This window comes from Spea bombifrons, chromosome 3 (assembly GCF_027358695.1).
Source record: "Spea bombifrons isolate aSpeBom1 chromosome 3, aSpeBom1.2.pri, whole genome shotgun sequence".
In the NCBI taxonomy this organism is placed as follows: domain Eukaryota; kingdom Metazoa; phylum Chordata; class Amphibia; order Anura; family Pelobatidae; genus Spea; species Spea bombifrons.
This window is the reverse complement of record NC_071089.1, coordinates 16142866-16162874: the sequence shown is the minus strand read 5'-3', so window position 1 is coordinate 16162874 and position 20009 is coordinate 16142866. Positions and strand designations below refer to the sequence as shown.

Genomic DNA, 20009 nt, shown 5'->3' with positions numbered 1-20009 from the left:
AATGGGCCAATTACAAGGGACATTTCTGAGAATGAGCAAATGACATCACATAACGGCACTCAGAGACGAGAACAATGCCTGACTGTAATACATCACTGGTGACTGGATGTGTTATTTTAAGGGGTCAGTCCCCAGCATGGTCTCTAGAAGTGTGCAGCGGTTTCAACTCTCTTACGTTTTACATTATTAAACATAAACCCAATTAAGCTTCTTTTACACCTAGATAATCCGAAATAAGTTTTAGCTATGTATTATAAAAGGCCAACTCATTCTCTCTTGCAGGGCTTCATAACAGGTCGTACTGTATTATGGAGCCAGCAAGATCAAAATTGGGTTGTATACGTATGTGTTCTCCTAGGCATTCTTTAAAAGGGGAGACATTGTGATCATTTTTTTCACTAGTACATTTTTATGTTCCTTTTGTTTCTTATCTCTTCTTGAGAAAAAGTTAACGACAAGAAAGATTGAATGGAACGCAGCTCGCAGGTATTAAAGTCCAAACATAATTCCACTGCCTGGAGGCCAGACTTCCTATTCTACATGAATCATAGACCATGCTCGCACTGTCTCCTGCTTTCTCTGGAATCTCTGTAATTTCTACAAAGAGAACGATGTCATGTTGACTTTTCTTCACGTTTTGAAAGATTACATGCCAAGCTGAAATATATATATAAATACATGGGAAATATATTGTAGTTCTTGGAATCTGCAACTGAGTTACCGTTGCTGTAAGTAGCAGCAGAGTTTACTCTCTAACGTGTTGTTACCTGCAGCGATAAAAAGTCTTGATGCTGCCAAACTGATTGGGCGGGACGTACTGTAAACAAGCGGAGGGCACTCGCTCAGAACCTGGCCCTCTCTCCTGTTCTCCTAGTCACAGCTGGGTGGAGATCAAGAAGCTAAAATCTACTGTTCATTTACTATTCATTAGATCATCCAGGTGGACAAACCCCGGTGCAAGAAGGAAAGGTAAGCAGAAACGCTCATGCAAACAGTAGACACAAGAGTGTCAGTATTGCTTGCCGCTCAGATCTTACTGGGTATAATTAACCGTCTGTGACCAGATGTGACCTTTAACCAGGGAAAAAAAATTAAATATATATTTATATCTATAAATATCTATATGTTCATAGGTTTTTTGAGCAGGGGCTTTGTTGCTGTTACTTGTTTCTGTAAGTTCAAATTGTTATGTGATGTACATTTGGTATGTACTATTTGCCCATTGCACAGTTTTTTTTATATTTATATATATATATATATAGATAAATAATTTTTTTGAGTTATATGATTGTTATATGGATACACACATGTATTGTATACTAAGGACCGAGTCTCTTAAGGATACAGTGTATCTCTGTTTTCCAAACCCTTTTTCCTATAACAAACCAGGTGCTATGAATACGTTAGTCACAGGTATATCTGAAAATTACTGAGCTACTGATTAACTCGCACTACGGTTGGGGGTTGAAGACTCAGTTTGGTAAACGGAATTAGTGTGTATTGGGTCTGAAGGAGAATGGGCCATAAAATATGCCAAATTCTTCCCTAAGACAAGCCAAGGAATACGTTTGCCTCTGGCAATGAGAGTAAAGCATTTTTGGCTTATATAGTTATCATATTTCGCTGCTTTTGCTTTTCCATCTCTGGGAATGTATAAAGTCACTCAATGAGTTTTATACCGAGAACAAAGAGAGAAGAATCTGTGGAATTTACTCTCACAATGGGACTTTTTGTCAGATTTCTAACACGATGATCCTAAAAAGATACACATTTATCACTATATTTATTCATGGTTTGTTGTGGATTTATTAATAAAAATAAGATTACTGGTAGTTTTCTACTTGCTCTGCAGCCATTGGTGGCAGCAGCTGGATATTCAACCTTTTTTGGTAAATCTAAAGGTGGCAGCCACATGGTTTAAACAACAGTCCTTATAAAACTCATTATGGGTGATTCGGAGTTAAGTCACTTGTGTTAAAATATACTTCCCTCTTATATATTAAAGTACCTTAATATACATTCTTCTTTGGTGCCGTAAAGCAACACATCGCTAAATCATGTAGGGACCTGGGAGTTCATGGATTAATACTTGACCCTTATTCAGAGGTCAGCCACCCAGGAAGTGTTTCCATTCTGTAAAGTTTCAACCTGGGTTTCAAATGAAAGGCTACAGTATCTGAAATGTTGGGGGGGGGGTTGCCTTTTGAATAGTCTATTCCATGAATTATGTTTAATACAACCATGCGACCAAATATGTAAGATTTTTCATAAAAACTGATTGAATGTAGGGAGCTTGGGAGCTTCCACAGCGGCAAAGAAATAACAATCGCATTTTACTTTATTAAAAATAGTAGTAGGAAAATAACTCTTAGATTTCCCATGAAAAATTCTTTCTTTTCTTTTTTTTCTTCTCTGCATTTCTAGTTCCTTCTTAGACTCTCATTTACTGTAGAATCCCAGCACAACAAGCAGGAACTTGCTTCCCTGGAGGCTGAGCGTACAAAGTTCGCCCTGGGGAGACAGATCTCAGGAGGTTAGCGGCAGGAATGCAGATCAACCTGTTGGCTTTTTTTTTTTTAAACTAGGTGTGAAATTACAGATGCGGACTGCTATATACGAGCCGACATTCCATCACCATACTGTTTGCAGTCTTTGTGACATATACCTTTCATAAGGACAATTTGACAAGTTTTTTTAAAAAGTTTTTGTGTTTAGGTGCTATTCTCGTAAAAAAAAGGTCCATAACTCATCTTTAACATTTCTTAAAAATGGTTTCTTTCACCAGGGTCATGTTGATAAACGGGTCATTTTAAGTGTCAATATAGGGATATACATGGAGTAAATAAAGTGAAAAGGGGGAAGTATATTTTAAACAAGGAGAATTGTCAGGCCATTGTCTAAAAGTAGAAGGTCAGAGTCATAGATATAATGTAAGAAAGCACTGGTGGTGTTGGATATGTGGAACAGCCTTCCAGGAAAAGTGGTAGAGGTTATTGGGATAGGCATAAAGCTATCCTGGACATAAGACTAAGCCAAGGAGTAATTATGTTTTGAGTCTTAGTACAGGTATAAATAATGGACAGACTAGATCGACCAAATGTCTCTTCATTGTCATCAGATTCTACATTTTTGTTTTTCTGCGCTTTTGACCCCATTTAACAGGCCATCATATGCAACTAAAAGATTCAGAGTCTCGTGTTCTTTCACACTTAACATGTAACTATTGTGCAGAAAAAACTAGGCATTTTCAAACATAATTTTTTTTAGCAAAATGTTGAAAACGTCCTCACAATTTACTTTTTTAATTATTATCTTATTTAATTGTTAAGCTTTAGATGTGCAGGACAAGCACTCATCAACGCAATTCATGTACCAATATATGCTTATTAAATTGCTTTAACTTATCTTTTAAAAAAAGAAAAGTAAAAAGAAGGAAATTATTGTAGCCTTATATTTTTGGCAAAGGATTATACTATAAGGTTCCATTTATTGTTGAACACCAGCTGTGCAGACTTGGATCTTTTTTGGATTTAGATCCTGGCTATACCAGCAGTCATCTAATCAGGGCTGGGTTAACCAGGGGCACATGGAGCAATAGCTTCAGGCCCCCCAAAATGGTAGGAGACCCCGAGTCCCCATCTTGTAGTAGACTTACTTATTTTGTAGTAGCCTCTGCTTCCTATAAGCTCTTGATTAATATCAGGCTGTCAGACGCTAACAGAGAAGAGCCAGCTCCACAGCATGTATCTGTATTACCTGATTAAGTGGTAATATTATGTTGGGTGCTTCATTATATTAATATTATTATTATGATTATTATTATGTTACTATGGACAGTGTGTGACATCATGAAGGAATGTAGAGGGAGCTCCAATAAACTGTTTTTTTTTATATCACTTGATTCCATGTTTACATTAATTAATTTACAATCGTTTAATTGGTTGTAAAAATAGTTGGGGGCAAGATCAGAGGGGCTTCTTAGCATAAGTGCTGTAGGGCCCCAAGATCCTTAATCCCACCTTGCATCCAATATCACTGTATAATGATATAAAGCTCATAGGAGTTCTGCAAAGTAGAGTAATCTCCAGACGTTTCCATTAGTTGTTTAGGCAACTGCGCCATCTTTACCACTTTTGCCTCCACCGCCATCAGTCTATGTATCCCTCAAAGATACTTAAGAAAACAGTAAGATATTATCTGTTATCTTGCCGCCATTGTAATACTCTTACTCCATGCGTCTGCACGTTGTATTGAGAACGGCTAGACTGGTGGAAGACAAGTACTGACAGTAATGGTGTGAGGCCTCGCTTGTTAAGTTGTTTTATGATTTCAGGGACAGTAGATGAAGCATCAACGTCCATGAATACATGTTTTAAGGAAACACACGGTAGATTTACCATGAAGTGAAGAAATGGAGTGTTGGAATCTCCTGAGGCATTCAGTGGATCTTCCTGGTTAAAACTGTAGATTCCATTTGTTTTTCTTAATACCTTTTAGTATATCCATAAAAACAACAAGAGTTTAATCTGCCATCACGTTATGGATGCAGCGTTACTGAGATTTGGTGTGAATATTTTCTATATAAAATACCACATTTATCTGGATCTTATATCTTGCTCATTCATGAACACCTTTGCTGTGCCAGGCACAGTTTTGCAGTAACTCATCAAAAGGCAGAAGAATACCAATGAAGACCCGATCTCACGGATTCCATAGTATACATGTAGGATAGGCTTTGAATGCATGAATTACTTATTTTTATCTGTAAACAGCACTGCACAGGTATATAATACATGGGAACTAAGGACTGCACGGGCCCCTTTATTTAGGTGTAAATGTACCAAATAATGCAACTAATTATAGCCTTTACTTCCATGTGGGAATCGGGGAAACTGCACCAGGTGCCCCATCGCCAAGTGCCCCAGTCATGTCTAACTGATTGCCCTCTTTTTTTCAGAGGTACATAATATTTAAACACATCATGCATGTCAGATTTTGTTGCTTATACAATAGCATAGAGCACATTTCTGTAGAATTATCTAAAGTGTTTTTTTTATTGTTCTGTAGAACTTTTCAAAGATGATCCACACTGCTGCTCTTGGAACAGCTTCTTGGGAACTTCGTGTTGCCATTGATCAACCAAATGAGGAGAAGAATGAAGAAGTTACCATTCGAGTATCAGGAGATCTTCATATTGGCGGAGTAATGTTCAAACTTGTAGAACAAATTGGTAGGTGGACCTCATACTTTATTCTGTCTGATTCAATAATGTATGTGGCCAAATAATGTCTCCCCCTTGTCACAGGTAATAGGTAAGTTTACCGAATGGAAAATATTCTTTTTTTTCTCCAATGGAAATGGAAAAAAGCTAAACTGTTGCTTGATGTTTTTGAAGTTTTCAGAACATAACTAAATCCCATCCATTCTTAACTCCTCCAACCACTGTATACTGGGGTCATGCACATAATGCACAATATACACGCTTCAAATACTATATTAAATTGTTGAATCTGTCATTTGACTTCAAAGAAATGTATTTGCTATAATGTTGTTTTATATGGAGCTGCCTAAACTCATCCAGCAAGAGAACCATGCTGGGGCATGAAATAATGGAATTGCAACTCTTCTGCAAATAGCAAGGTATTTACATTTGGCACTGCCCTTGGCATAAACCAGGTGTGAGCTCCAAGCTACCCCCTGCATGGCAGCGTCCTTGCTGCAAAGCACTTGGATACAACGCCATATCCCGCTGCTCCATGTCTTAAAGCTGTGCAGCGCCTTGTAGTGCACCCTATAAAGGCTGTGCCAGAGATCTTCCTTTTAACCAGTCCATTGAGCACCTGCACAGAGGAGGGTCAGATCACCCTGGTGGGGCATTCTGTCCCCCAGTATTGCGGCAGAGAGACGTCCACCCCTCGTGACCTGCCACCCTGTGTCTAGGCCAACATACATAGCTGCCTACAAACCCCAATCTCTGACTCTGTCTTTGTCTCTGTCTCTTACTTTTTGAGATGATGATATGCTTATGACTCTATTATGCCAAATAAAGGAATTCCTCTGTAGAGAAATCATTTACTATTTTTTTTTTATTGAAATACACTATATGGACAAAAGTATTTGGACACCTGACCGTTACGCCAACAAGGTCCCCCTGTGCAGCTATAACAGCTTCCACTCTTCTGGGAAGGCTTCTAGAGCGTTTTTTTTAGGTCAGGCGCTGACCTAAAAGGCCTGGCTCTCAATCTCTGTTACAGTTCATTCCAAAGGTGTTCGATGTGGTTGAGGTCAGGGCTCTGTGCGGGTCTGTCAAGTTCATCCATATTAAACTCATCCAACCATGACTTTATGGGCCTTGGTTTGTGAACGTGGACACAGTTATACCGTCCCTCAAAGTTTGCAGCATAGCATTGTCCAAAATGTCTAGGTATGTCCCCTTCTTATTCCACGGAACTGTACAATGGGAAAACGGGACATTGTGAATTGCACATAACATAACAAATTGGACTTACAGAAACATAACATAAGGAGGCCCCTCCTTGGCCCTGCTCAAACAAGTTTACAATCAAGAATATAATTTAGCAAAATTTCAATAAAGTCCTCCATCACACATATCTGCTACTTCTATGAAGGGTTTGCCATTTTTAGTTGCGCATACTTATGTTGTCTTAGTTCCGGAATGCAGAAGTATTTTGGTTATTGTTTTGTATATATTGAATGGATGGCCTTAAGGTAAAGTCTTTGACACAATGGAAACTTGTCTGATACTCAATCTCTGCTGTATGTGAGCCAAAGCTACATAATCTCACTCCAGGCCTTAGGCACCCAAGGAAATGAACCGAGAGCTTGTCATTCATACTCTACCCAGGTGTGTGGAAAGGACACACAACTTATTGCTGCATCTTTCCATCTCGCACCTGTTATATAATGCTTTCTTCTGTATTATGCAAATAAATACATATACCTTGGAAGAGAAAAGAGAGAGAGAAGCGATGTGATAGAAACGTTTGAATACAATACGGGGTTTATTTCAAAGGAGGAGAAACTGAGGAACAAGAGGTCATGATCTAAAACTAGAAGGACAGAGGTTTTGACGCAAGGAAGTTTAACTTTACTGAGAGGGTGGTACATATGTGGAAGAACCTCCCAGCAGAAGTGGTATTCATTAAAACAGTGAGGCAATCTTAACATGCATGGGATATGCATATGGCCACCGCAGCTCTAAGACTAGACTGTCTGTACTGCTAGAGATTACTTATGTATGTAGCATAAATTACATTTTAGCAAACTAAGTTAAATTATTTTAACTAATTAATTTTCCAAAAAAAATGTTTTAATTAATTTATAGGGACATGTTATTGGTGGGTATTGTGGTTGCACTGTGATTTTTATGTGTTTTAATGCAATTGGACATTGTATCTCTGTTTTAGTACTATTTAGTACTGTTTAGTACTGTTTATTACTGTTTTATTTTTTCTCTGTCTCCATTTTACATTAAGTTCTTTCTCCCTATTGTGTTACCTACTTTACACCCTCTAGGATTATTGTTATATTGTATATGTGCGAACGTATGGCCACAAATCACCATGGCCGGGTAATGATCTTGGGAGCTGTGGTTTTGTATTATATTTTCTCGCCGTTATGTGTGTTGAAATGGTTCTCCTACCAGCGAGTATATTAAAAATGCTCCCTTTTATTTTTTAGGGATCGCCAGGGATTGGTCAGACTATGGCCTTTGGTGGGAGCAGAAAAACTGCTGGCTGCTGAAAACACACTGGACGTTAGACAAGTATGGCGTACAGGCCGACGCTAAGCTGCTTTTCACACCTCAGCACAAACTATTACGTCTCCGGTTACCAAACATGAAAACCGTGAGGTTAAAGGTTAGCTTTTCCGCCCTTGTGCTGAAAGCTGTAATAGAGATCTGCAAAATATTAAGTAAGTAATATGATAAATCCAAATCTTTTGTATTATTATGTAAAATGCTCCAAACATATAAATGTTTTAAAGCACTTGGCTCTTGAAGGACTTTTACTGGGCACGAAGAACTTCTGGAATACGGTTAACCTCTTTCCTAATACGTGGCTAAATGTTAAATATGAAATCGTGTTCCAAAGAGACTCCCTTTCATAAGCGGGATTCTCATGAGATCCAGAGGTTTTTTTAGTTTGAAAGTTCACCAAAGCATTACATTTCTAACATCTTTTGCAATGTACTATTTTTGGAGAACACACTCACTACAACAAAAAAATAGGCAAATAAAGATATTTAAAAAAAAACAGCAATATTGGAGTAACTAGAAATGTTGTAGCCCTACTGTACCCTTACAACCCCCTTCTCGAGGAGTTCCACTGACAGAACAGGGAGATCACTGCCGGTACGGACAAAGATGTCTCTTCTTCTGCCCCCTGCAGGTCTAGACACTTGATGACTCAGAGTACAGGGCTATGATGTCATTACTTAACCGTCTAAGTCTCTACAAAGAATATATATTGCATATTTGGATTCTTACCGCTTTAAATATTTTAAATAGATTGCTTCTCCAGTTAAGATTATATTTTACATTTTTCCGACATGAAAGAATAGAGACCACGCTTCTGCCTTAAAAAAATGTTTTCTTATTTTTATAAACATGGACCATTAGAAGAGAACAGCGTGAGCAGTGAACCTTGTTAATCTCATAATTTAAAATAACATACTGATAATATTTGTACCTTCATAGTTAGCGATCCTCCTATCACAAATAGAAGAACGCATAGTAGCAGCAGAAATTAATTCTACGCTAGTAGCAGAGACATCCAGCTGTAATTCACATAATATTGCCTGTGGACACGGACATAGAAAGGCTTATTGTTTTAATAAAATGATGCTCATTGTACTACTGAGAACATGATCTTCATTCAAAACAAATATGGAATGAATGCCTCTATCCTAAAACAATGCAGAGAGATTCTCAACCGGATTTCATTGAGTAATTCATATATATTTCTAGCTATGTAAAACAAGACCGTGCAAGGCCTGTTATACCGAATTCAAGTTTTGCTCCTAATTTGGGCATATCTGAAATATTTTATGTTATTGTTATTGAGAAGCCAGTTGACTTTGCATTGGATCCATTACAAAATGATAAACACTCCAAAAAAAGTTATTATTACTGAAACTAATAAATGCATTTAAAAGCTGATAATAAATAACTATGATGTTTATTTTTATTATAAAATGAAAATTATTCATATGTCCAAAATGTATAATTTCATTTGCAAACATGGGACCAGATGTGCTGTAAGATTTTTGTACTTTATTTTATACTAGTTGTCTCTTTTAAATTACATTTATAAATTAATCTATCCCATAAATAATTATTTCATGCTAGAAAAAACTTTTGTTCCTAATTCTGTATTTTCTTTTAGTGTTTTGTCTTTGTGCATGGCTGTTGATAACACTCACGGTATCTTTTTTAGATATTAGGAGACCAGAAGAGTTATCCTTGTTGAGGCCCATGGAAGATTATGTAAAAAAGAAAAAGAAAAAGGACAGTAAAGAAACGGTGTTAGATGAGATTATCAACCTGGACAACCCTCAAAATAACTCAGGATCATTAGGTACAAACATAGTATTGACAGATAATAACATTGCTAAATATTACATGTTGCTAATGTAACATTTTTCTCAAATGTCTACTTTGATGTCAGGGATGGGATGAAGGGAATATAATTGTCATTGGTTTCTGATCTCCATTCTATGAGTAATAATAATTCCGCACATAATGTTATACCATTCTACATGACCAAAACGAGATGCGGCAGATATGGCCTTAGCAAAATGAGCAATTTTGGGACAGTTTTAAAAGTGGAGAAATCACCAAGCAGACCAACAGAACCTTCTTACCAAATTCAGCATTTAACAATTGGTACCAGAAACACTTTTTGTAAATCTGGTCTGTAACTGTATATAACTGATTTCAGCACTGTCCCCATGTAGTACAATCAAGAACATTAAGTCAAACCATCCAGTCAAACTAGATACATGGTATGAAGATAAATTAATGGCCATGAGCATGGTGCGGTTGGGTGGGCAAAGCTTCATTGTTTATAATAACCTCTGCGGTAAAAAGAACGAGGATTAGGAGAAAATATGTCATTGAGGAAATATAGTAATATATATATATATATATATATATATATATATAATCAATTAAGAATTATATACACTTTATTATGTTTTATGTTTTAACTTGTCATCTCATGCAGCAAGCCCTGGGCTATACAGCAAGACCATGACTCCCATGTATGACCCAGTCAATGGCACCCCAGTTTCTTCCACAATAACTTGGTTCACGGATAGTCCACTAGCAGAACAAAATTGCAACATGTTAGCAGTGAGCCAGCCAAACTGTTCCCCCGAAATACTCGCTCAAATGTATCAACCACGGACGCTGCTGGATAAAGCAAAACTAAATTCAGGGTAAGTTTGCATAATTTGCACATTTCAACTAGCTGCTGAATGTGGTCGACCAAAAGCACACATGGCACACGTACTGCTGGAGCACAGGCTCATTTTTGCATGTGATTCTTACAGATGGTTGGACTCCTCTAGATCTCTAATGGAACAAGGAATCCAGGAGGATGATCAACTCTACCTAAGATTTAAATACTACTCATTCTTTGATCTCAACCCAAAGGTAAAGACCCACTTTCCGTGTTTCTCAAAAGTTTCAAACCAGCTGGTTGTGAATTAGTTGTTTAAATTCTTAATAACGATGGTGCTCTTGAATTGGACATTGATGTAATTTAGCTATCCTTTTAATAGTTACAAAATGAGTAATTGTTCATGGTAAATTGCTAGTATGTTCTGTTACTATGTACAAAGAGGAAAGTCAAGGATACATCAATTACATGGATGGTTTATACCAAATTACAAATGACCAAATTACAGAACCGTGATATTATATATTATCACTGTAAAGGCTTTTTCTATAACCGCCAGGATGCCTGAAAGATTTTTTTTTGCGCTTTTCTTGTTATAGCAGTATTGTGATCGCAGAACAGCTTTAAATAATATATTTTCGCTTCATAGTACGATGCCGTTCGGATAAACCAATTGTTTGAGCAAGCACGGTGGGGTATCTTGTTGGGGGAAATTGACTGCACTGAGGAGGAGATGCTAATGTTTGCAGCATTACAGGTAAGTCTGTAATAAGGTTATCATTTCTACCTTATCCTTTCTGATTTTGGTATGTTGCTTGTGCAAGATAGTCCTCTTCATTCCTTTAGAGTATTGCGTAGTTTGGGGTACACATGAAGATTTTTCACTGTAATTATTGCGGTCTGTGTTGGGACGATTCCCTGGCAGAATCCATGACTTAAATATAGAAATAAGCATTTGCTCAAATTAATGGTAACTATATTAACTATATTAACTATATGGTACATTATGATGTGATGAATCGGCCATATATACAAGAGAACCGGCGGGTGGTCTTTATAATTCACTGTTAATATGCAACTCACCTACAATTAGTGAATAAACCGCATGCACATCTAGAATATTAATATTTAATATAAGTTACACATCCTGTAAACCTAAGGGTAACATGTTGTGTGTCCAAATGTAGTATCACATAAGCAAGTTATCGTCATCAGCTGAAGCCTTTGAGTTGACCACGGATGGAGAAGCGGATGAAATAGATGCAGCGCTATCCAAGTTAGAGGTGGCTTTGGAAGGAGGAAAAAGAGAGAGGGTACTGGTGAGTATTTATCTGCCGGAGGGCCTGGCACCGAACAGGACTGAAAATGGCATAGACTAATTAACTCCAGATCTGATTAACTATGTGCGGTTATGTTTAATATGTTCCTATCATGTTTGTTTTTCTCGTACATGTATTGATGAGCCTGTTGGTGCATTATTTAGAAAGGTATGAAATTATTAATACAAAGTCATCTGTTTGGTGTTAGATTTCATAGAGAATTCTGCCTTTTCGGGGATTTCAGTGGCATTTGCGATACATAAAACACGCCAGAGATAAATAAAAATGAGTTGAATAATATGCATTATAATAAGAAACAACAAATCTTCCCAGATTTCATTTAGAGACTGAACCTTGGGACATCATGCACAGGCTCATCTGTCTTCTCCGCTCTAAATTATTAATAAAATTTTACGCACAGTAGCCAAATATAGTGATATCAGCATAAAATCTAGAACAGTGCTTATCAAAGCTATCGGGCCTGGGAATACATTTTGAAAAGATTTATATCTATTATACCTTTTCTGTCAAAACCAAATAGCTTAAAAGCAAGTTTAAGAGTCTAGGTAACAAGCTGCCCTTGCACTATAATTTGGATTTTGCATACGCAGCCATTTTTATCTAAAGGCAAATGTTCTTTCTCTTACAGTCGGAAGAAGGGCAGGGAACTGGAATATAGAGGGGCAAATATCTCCTTTGCTGCTTTGATTTTAAGTTTTTTGAGCAATCATAAGCTTTTTCTGTTACACATTTAGACTTTGAGAAGCATTCACGCCATGACATGGGTTTTCTGTCCACTCCTTTTTGCTGAACGTGTGTTGTATAGGACACGGTGTCTCCTAAACATATTTTGGGCCACAGTTATCATCTCCAGTTTGCTAATTTCTCTTGTTCTTGCCTATCTACCACTTTGAATGGTCCTGGGGTTCCAAGGACCGTAGTTTGAGTACCACTGATCTATACGAAATGAACAAAACATTTTAGGGTTAATATTGTAAATATTTAAATAGCAGGTTATGCATTTTATCTAGGCCTACTACAGAAGTTGTACAGACAGGACAGAAGAGGAGGGCCCTGCTCAAACGAGTTTACAATCTGGCGGGATTTAGGGTGTATTACACAATAGGTAAAAGCGCCGTTGTTCGGATGGAGCAGCTAAACTAGTAAAAGTATTGCAGGAGAGGGATTGGGAAAGGTGAGCTAAAGGAATATGGGAGTATGGGAGGGCGTTCGTGTGCTATGTTGTAAGGATCATTAAAGAAGTGGGTCTTGAGGGATTTTTTTGAATGACCAGGCAGGGGAAAGACGGATAGACCGGGGGAGGGCATTCCAGAGGATAGGGGCAGCCCTTGGGAAATCTTGTAAGCGTGCAGGAGAGTGAGAAATCAGAGGAGAGGATAGAAGGAGATCATCGGATGAGCGGAGAGACCAGTTCGGAGTTTATTTAGAGATGAGTGAGGAGATGTAAGCAGGGGAGGGCTTTGAAAGTAATGCCGTGTGCTGACTGGGGTGATAAAATTTCCAATTTAAAACTCCTGAAAAACAAAGCAAGCAATATTATTGTTTGTTGATTTATATAGCACCATCATATTCTGCAGCAATGCACACTGGGTAAATCATTTCAACTTACAGAAACAAAAGGGCAAAAGGCACAACATGCTTACAGTCTAGAAACTGGTGGCTAATGTCTGCCTTGGTAGAGATTTGCTTTTTGCTATTTGTTCCCAATTTAAAACAAAATAATCAAGAATAAAACCTAGTAAAGGCTAGGCTACAAAGGTGTGATTTCTACTTTCAGTCTGACCCCTTTATTCTCAGGTGTATTCTGCTTTGTAGAATAACTGATTACATTGTAGCCCTTGAAACCAAGCGATGTGCTTCTGGCCTTATGGGCTGTGATTAGATCCTGACATGACAACAAAGCAAAAGTGCAGGAAGATTATCTCAAGGATCCCTGTCTCATAAGCCTTACACAAACAACAACCTTCATAACGTATCCCTTAAGACACAGACAGATGGCATTTAACCCTCTATTGCTGACATAAGATCTTAGGCCCGTGGAACCAAGGAATTGTGTGTCACAAAAAGTAATGTTTTGATATTGATAGTTTTTTTTTATTTCATCTGTGATATATTTTTCTTTCTAGGAGGATATTACAGACATACCAAAACTTGCAGATAATCTCAAACTTTTTAGGTAAGCAAATGACATGGTGCGCCATACAAACTGACATGTATTTGTGTGGCACAAAGTTACTGGCACAGTGTCCATGTGTGTAAAAGTAATTTCTTATGCTTTTATATAAGATTGAGAGTTTTGGCTCTTTTGTAAAACCTTATTTTGCCAGGCTCTGCCGTATGCATGACAACACTGCACAGGAACAATTAGGTGTGATTTTACTAATACAGTATATATATATATATATATATAAACATAAATATATATATGTATTTATGTATGTATGTATGTGTGTGTGTGTGTGTGTGTTTGAATCAGGCAATCAGTAGCAGGAAAGCACTGCTTTACAGATCCTTTGCAGGGGTAAGTTTTAAGGGGTCGAGGGAGCTGGAAATACAGCAAGGAAACTTTTGTTTTATTTTTTGTTTTTTAAATATGAAATATTGTTTGGTGAAGTGTAATGACATAATTGTAAGTTGTAAGTCATAAAATCTAATTAAAAAGCTATCTACCTGCTAAACACAAGGAGAAAATGCCCAGCGGATACGTAGGTGTGGTCCAGCCACGCAAATATAATGCATTTATCAGTAAGCTCATTGTGTCAAAGGTTTGTTTTTTGTTTAATCTTTGAATGACATAACTGATTAAAGATTTATTTTTACCTTTCAGGCCAAAAAAGCTAGCATTAAAAGCTTACAAGAAATATTGGTTTGTTTTTAAAGATACATCAATATCTTACTTCAAAAATAAAGAATCTGCACACGGGGAACCCGTCGAGAAGCTGAATCTTAGAGGTAAGAAAATGTATAATCCGGTGTCCGGCACACAGGGGGGGCAGAATGAATTACTATTCGTTTTCAAGGGGTTTCAGGAAGGTGGCTTTACTGTGCTTATGGGGGCTATTTTACTGGCTATAAATATAGTGGTATCTTGTTCTGATCAAAAGGTGAATACCACAAGATTATCTAGATGAACATGCAATATGTATGACATGGTTGGTGAAGAATGGCCAAAACGTAATGCTCAGCAGCAATAAAAATGTAGAAATGATTGTTTAAGATAACGTTATCACGCATATGGTATATGTATGTATATTTGCATACATCAAATAAAGGAACCACTTCTAAGTTACTTATCTTCACAAGAAGCCATTAGAATTACTTTTGTTGATTTCCAACAGATCTGTGGCCATAGGGGATGGCCCATTAGATTATCGGCAAGAGGGTACTGACATGGGAGAGCCCATAGTATTAACATATTGAAGAGTCCATAATAATACAAGCATGGGGTATAGAAATAGCCTTATTTCTAAATGCACCACAATGCCTGGGCTGGCAAACAAGGTGAATGCCTGATGAGGATGTAACTATAAGGCACAGGGCCCCAGTGCGAAAATTGCCCCCAAACTTCACCAAGTAACATGTCCCACAGTGCCACCTTTGCCCCCGAACAGCTTATGAGTACCTCCTATGCCCCCAAACAGCCTGCCTGTGCCATATTTGCCCTCAAACATCTTATCTGTGCCATCTTCTTTGTGCCATCATTGCCCCTTGCCCCCTCCAACATACACAATGGCACACGAACATATGCTAACACATACACTCATACTCAATAACACACGTAAACACTCATTCAAACACACACACTCGATCTAACAGCACTTACACATACATGCTCATATATGTTATATATATATATATATATATATATATATATATATATATATATACATATGCATGCACACATATACAAATATCTAAACATTTACGAATTGCTGATTTTGAAAAATGAAGTGACTGACAAAGTTGTTACTATTTGTTTCAGGATGTGAAATGGTACCAGATGTAAATGTGGCACAGAGGAAATTTGGAATTAAATTATTAATACCTTCTGCAGAAGGAATGAATGAATTATACTTAAGATGTGATAATGTAAGTATAAAATCAATCTTAGCAGTACGGTGATTTAGTATACCCACTCAGTGTTTGGTCATTTATTTAAGCGAGGCTTTGATTTATCCTTTGGATTTGGCAATTGTTATTTTAAAAAATCTTGGGCAGAAAAGTATGAGTATATTATAAGTATTTAAGTATAGTATAGGTGTATTTGTGCAATGCTTGCCTTATAGCAAAGGTAACTCTCTAGCTGTTCCACAAAGAAGCTCCCATGATGTGTATATATAGTATGTGAAGATTTATTCTGTGTATTGCCCTGGCTGATATAATCACAGGAATTTACAACTTTCAGAGCGCTATGTCTTTTTACTGCTTTCTCTTAGGTCAGATTGTTCCGTAGATTGCAAAAGTTAATATTGCCATATCAATCCAAGAGATTATACTTTTTACAGAACAATAGCTCCTGTAGCATGCACATACCCTCCTATCTATACACTAGGCCGCGGAGGGCAATGTCTCACTGTCCTGGTTATTTACCCCACTGTCCACCAGTGGGACCATGGGGCAGTTGGGCTGATCTTCTGATCTCCCCTGATGGCCCAGAAAGGTTCAAAATCACCAAAACCACTATTTAGTGTTAACATTTTATTTTAAAGTAAACTTTACATAAAGGTAGTCTTTTTATTTTGCCTGATGCTTAGAAATATTCCAGGCCAACATGTTCTACCAATCCAATATCTTCTTCTAGGCTGGTTGTTACTTTATATTGTAGTGAATATTGGATGTACACAAAACAAATAATGCAAACTTATTTTTAACATGTATCGGTGCATAAAATATAAATTTACCAGGTATTTTGTATTTTATTAAACGCAGGAAACACAGTATGCTAAGTGGATGGCTGCCTGCATGCTGGCATCAAAAGGAAAGACTATGGCAGACAGTTCATATCGACCTGAAGTGCAGAGCATTCTTTCATTTTTGAGGATGAAGAACAGAAATAATAGTTCTCAAGTACCCTCTGACATTGAAACCGTGGACATGAAACCAGAGTGCTTTGTTTCACCAAAATATGCAAAGAAATATAAAACCAAACAGGTATATAAGTTTAACTGCAATGTGCTTAATGGAAGTGAAACAAATGCAACACAAACTACATCTGTAATAGTCTACAAATCAAAATCACTCATCCACAAGACAAAAAGATGGTGGCCATATCGCTACTCACTGTTTGCTTCAGGCGGTCGTGTTATTGTTAATATAGTAAGTTAATTGCTAGTGGGAGGTAGAGATGGAATTAACATTCTAACATTTCAATTATTTCATTAGAATGTTTCTAATTATAGAGATTGTTATCAACTCTTTCTTTGAAAAATTAATATTTAACACAAAATGATTGCTCCTAATTACTTTTACAGTTGGCGTCTCGCATTCTGGAAGTGCAACAGAATATTGCACAAATACCTCTCATCGAGGCAAAATTAAGATTCATCCAAGCGTGGCAGTCTCTGCCCGAGTTTGGCTTGGCCTACTATCTTGTAAGGTAACTATTCTAAAAACTACTGCAAAACGGATTCTGCTGCACCTTATTATATGGGACAGTCAGATTCGGTTATCAGGGTCTAGAAGAGAAATCAGTATTTGGTGTGACCACCCTTTGCCTTCAAAACAGCGTCAGTTTTTCCAAGTACACCTGCACAAAGGGATTTTGTAGGTGTATGTTTAAACAATTATATCAAAGAAGTGCTAAGGATCAATTTAATATGTAGGGTAAAACACAATTATTAACTGAAGCTGTGTAGGAGGAATAAAACTTTTCTGAAATATCAAGGCAGACAGGGGTTTCCAGATGTTCTGTCCGAGCTCTTTGAAGAAGCACAAAAAAGGACACTACTGTCCAGAGAAGTCTGATCTAAAGTTGTCTTTAATGAAGACTTAAGGCCAAAAAAGCCATACATTCAACTTGAAAAGACCATGCGACTCAGCTAGTCACGAAAACACGGAAACTGGGGAGAAGAAAAAAGGCAGCGGGTGCTCTGGACTGTAAAAGAATGTAAAATATATGGCTGTAGCAGAAGTTAGTTTGTTCGCTGAACGACTGGTGGCCGGTGGAAAAAAGCCTTTACAGTGAACAGTGAAGCATGATGAATGTTCCTTGCAAGTTTGAGGCTGCATTTCTACTTATCCATCATGTCATACCATCAGGAAGGCATCTGATCGCATGGTGACGACTCAAGCACAAAGTCATTGAGAACAATCTTCAGAGTAAAGAAGAACAAGGAGTCCTATAAGTGATAGTGATGGCCCCACAGAGCCCTGATCTCAACATCAAAAACATCATCGTCTGTCTGGGATTACATGAACAGAGAATAGCAACTGAGGCGGCCTAAATACACAGAATACCTGTGGTTAGTTATCCAAAACTGAGTGCAAGTGTACCTAGAAGAATTGATGCAGTTTTGAAGGCAAAGCATGGTCGTGCCAAATATTGATTTAATTTAATTTTGCTTTTGTGTAAGGCCTATGAGACATTTTGTTAAATGATAAAAATAAACTATTAACATGTCTATTTTTTTAAACATTCTTACTTTACAGCATTTTTTCACACTTACCTAAAACTTTTGCACAGTACTATATATATATATATATATATATATATATATATAGTACTGTGCAAAAGTTTTAGGTAAGTGTGAAAAAAAAAAAGTGTGAAAAAATACATTCGAAATATTATTCGAAGTACTGTTGAATGAAAGTTAATTCTGAAACTTTTTCTAAAAATGCCTTAATCAAGTAAAATGTTATCTCATTCACAATTTGGACCAGGGGCACTTAATTCTCATGTGACACCAGGCACTGATACGTTATTGGCGTAGAAACAGAAAAAGCCTCTTGCATGTTTGAGTTGTTTTTAGGTTACTAAACCTTTGAGGAAAACAAAAATCTACTAACGTATAATTGCCAGGGAGTGCATTTAATGGTTCAGCACCTTTACATAAAGAATCGCCAACTCTTACTAAATGTTACAAATACGGTCGTTTTACATATTTGTGTCTAATTGTTAAAACAGGTTTTCCGGTAGCAAAAAAGATGATATTGTTGGAGTGTCCTACAACAGACTGATAAGAATAGACATTGCAACTGGAGACCCAATTACCACGTGGAGATACTCCAGTATGAAGCAGTGGAATGTGCACTGGGAAATGCAGCAGGTAGGAGTAATCGCCAAGAGGCTGTCAGGCCGTTTGAAGTTCAGTCGAATGTTTTTATGTCCACAATGGCCATCTTACATTGCCTTCTCCTCCTTTAGGCCTTCCGCAATTACCTCCATTACCTTCATTTTATATGATTACGTTTGTTCTTTAACGCCTGTATACTTCATGTATTCATCCTTATTAATCAATATGTTCCCAAAATATCTTATTAGACACTCAAATTTACTCTTATAACCCTTCGGTTTCTCTGCTAATCAATAACCCATTCTCTCCACACAGCCCTGAGCTTCTGTCCAGACACATATATATGCATATGCCTATACAGTGTATTAGAATTATTTTTTGTTAGAAGCCTAAGAGTTTTCTTCAGCTTGTATGTTGCTTATTTACCGCATGTATGTGCTCATTTGCAAACTGCGCTATGGTTTGCTAAGGTTTGCTGTTATTCTGAAACAAGGCTGATAGAAATAGAGTTTGTTTTTTATTACATTTTCCTTGTTTTTCAGGTCACTGTCGACTTTGATCCAAACATAACCATCACTTTTAAATGTCTAAGCGCCAACTGCAAAATTGTTCACGAGTACATAGGAGGCTATATTTTCTTATCCACGCGATCCAAGGACCAGAACGAAACTTTGGATGAAGACCTTTTCCATAAGCTTACTGGAGGACAAGAATGAACACAATAACAATCATTAACTCATTAATCATGGACATTTTAAAGAAACCAATTCTTTGAGGGTATTCCAGGATATTACGTGAGATACTAGACTGTATTATCTATGGCACTGGTTATATATAACCAGTCAGTGAGTGAATCTCAGCTTGAATGTGCTGTGGGGATTATTGTTTTGTGTATTTTTTGATTCTCAGGGGTTTGTAAGGGTTAATTTTACTCTTAAACTCATTAAGTTCATTAGTTCTCTGATCCATTACATTGTGAACAGATCTATTCATAATTCTGCTAAATTGCACTT

General features: G+C 37.2%; 1 protein-coding gene across 1 annotated transcript; it reads left to right on the top strand.

Annotated features, from left to right (window-relative positions):
- Nucleotides 1–584: 584 nt before the first annotated feature.
- FERMT1 (FERM domain containing kindlin 1) lies at nucleotides 585–19727 on the top strand. The gene is made up of 15 exons (XM_053460132.1): nucleotides 585–969; nucleotides 5068–5230; nucleotides 7702–7935; nucleotides 9459–9599; nucleotides 10248–10461; nucleotides 10576–10678; nucleotides 11074–11181; nucleotides 11612–11743; nucleotides 13891–13940; nucleotides 14592–14716; nucleotides 15747–15853; nucleotides 16694–16915; nucleotides 17236–17360; nucleotides 18888–19029; nucleotides 19539–19727. The coding sequence occupies exons 2-15, from the start codon at nucleotides 5080–5082 to the stop codon at nucleotides 19710–19712; spliced, it is 2028 nt and encodes a 675-aa protein (XP_053316107.1). The 5' UTR covers nucleotides 585–969; nucleotides 5068–5079; the 3' UTR covers nucleotides 19713–19727.
- The last annotated feature ends 282 nt before the right edge of the window (nucleotides 19728–20009 follow it).

Bases quoted from the DNA above. Each gene is read 5' to 3' on its own strand.
- FERMT1 (XM_053460132.1), top strand. From the start codon at position 5,080: ATGATCCACACTGCTGCTCTTGGAACAGCTTCTTGGGAACTTCGTGTT. The intron at 7,936-9,458 runs GTAAGTAATATG...TATCTTTTTTAG, and splicing joins AGAGATCTGCAAAATATTAA to ATATTAGGAGACCAGAAGAG. The intron at 10,462-10,575 runs GTAAGTTTGCAT...TGATTCTTACAG, and splicing joins AAAGCAAAACTAAATTCAGG to ATGGTTGGACTCCTCTAGAT.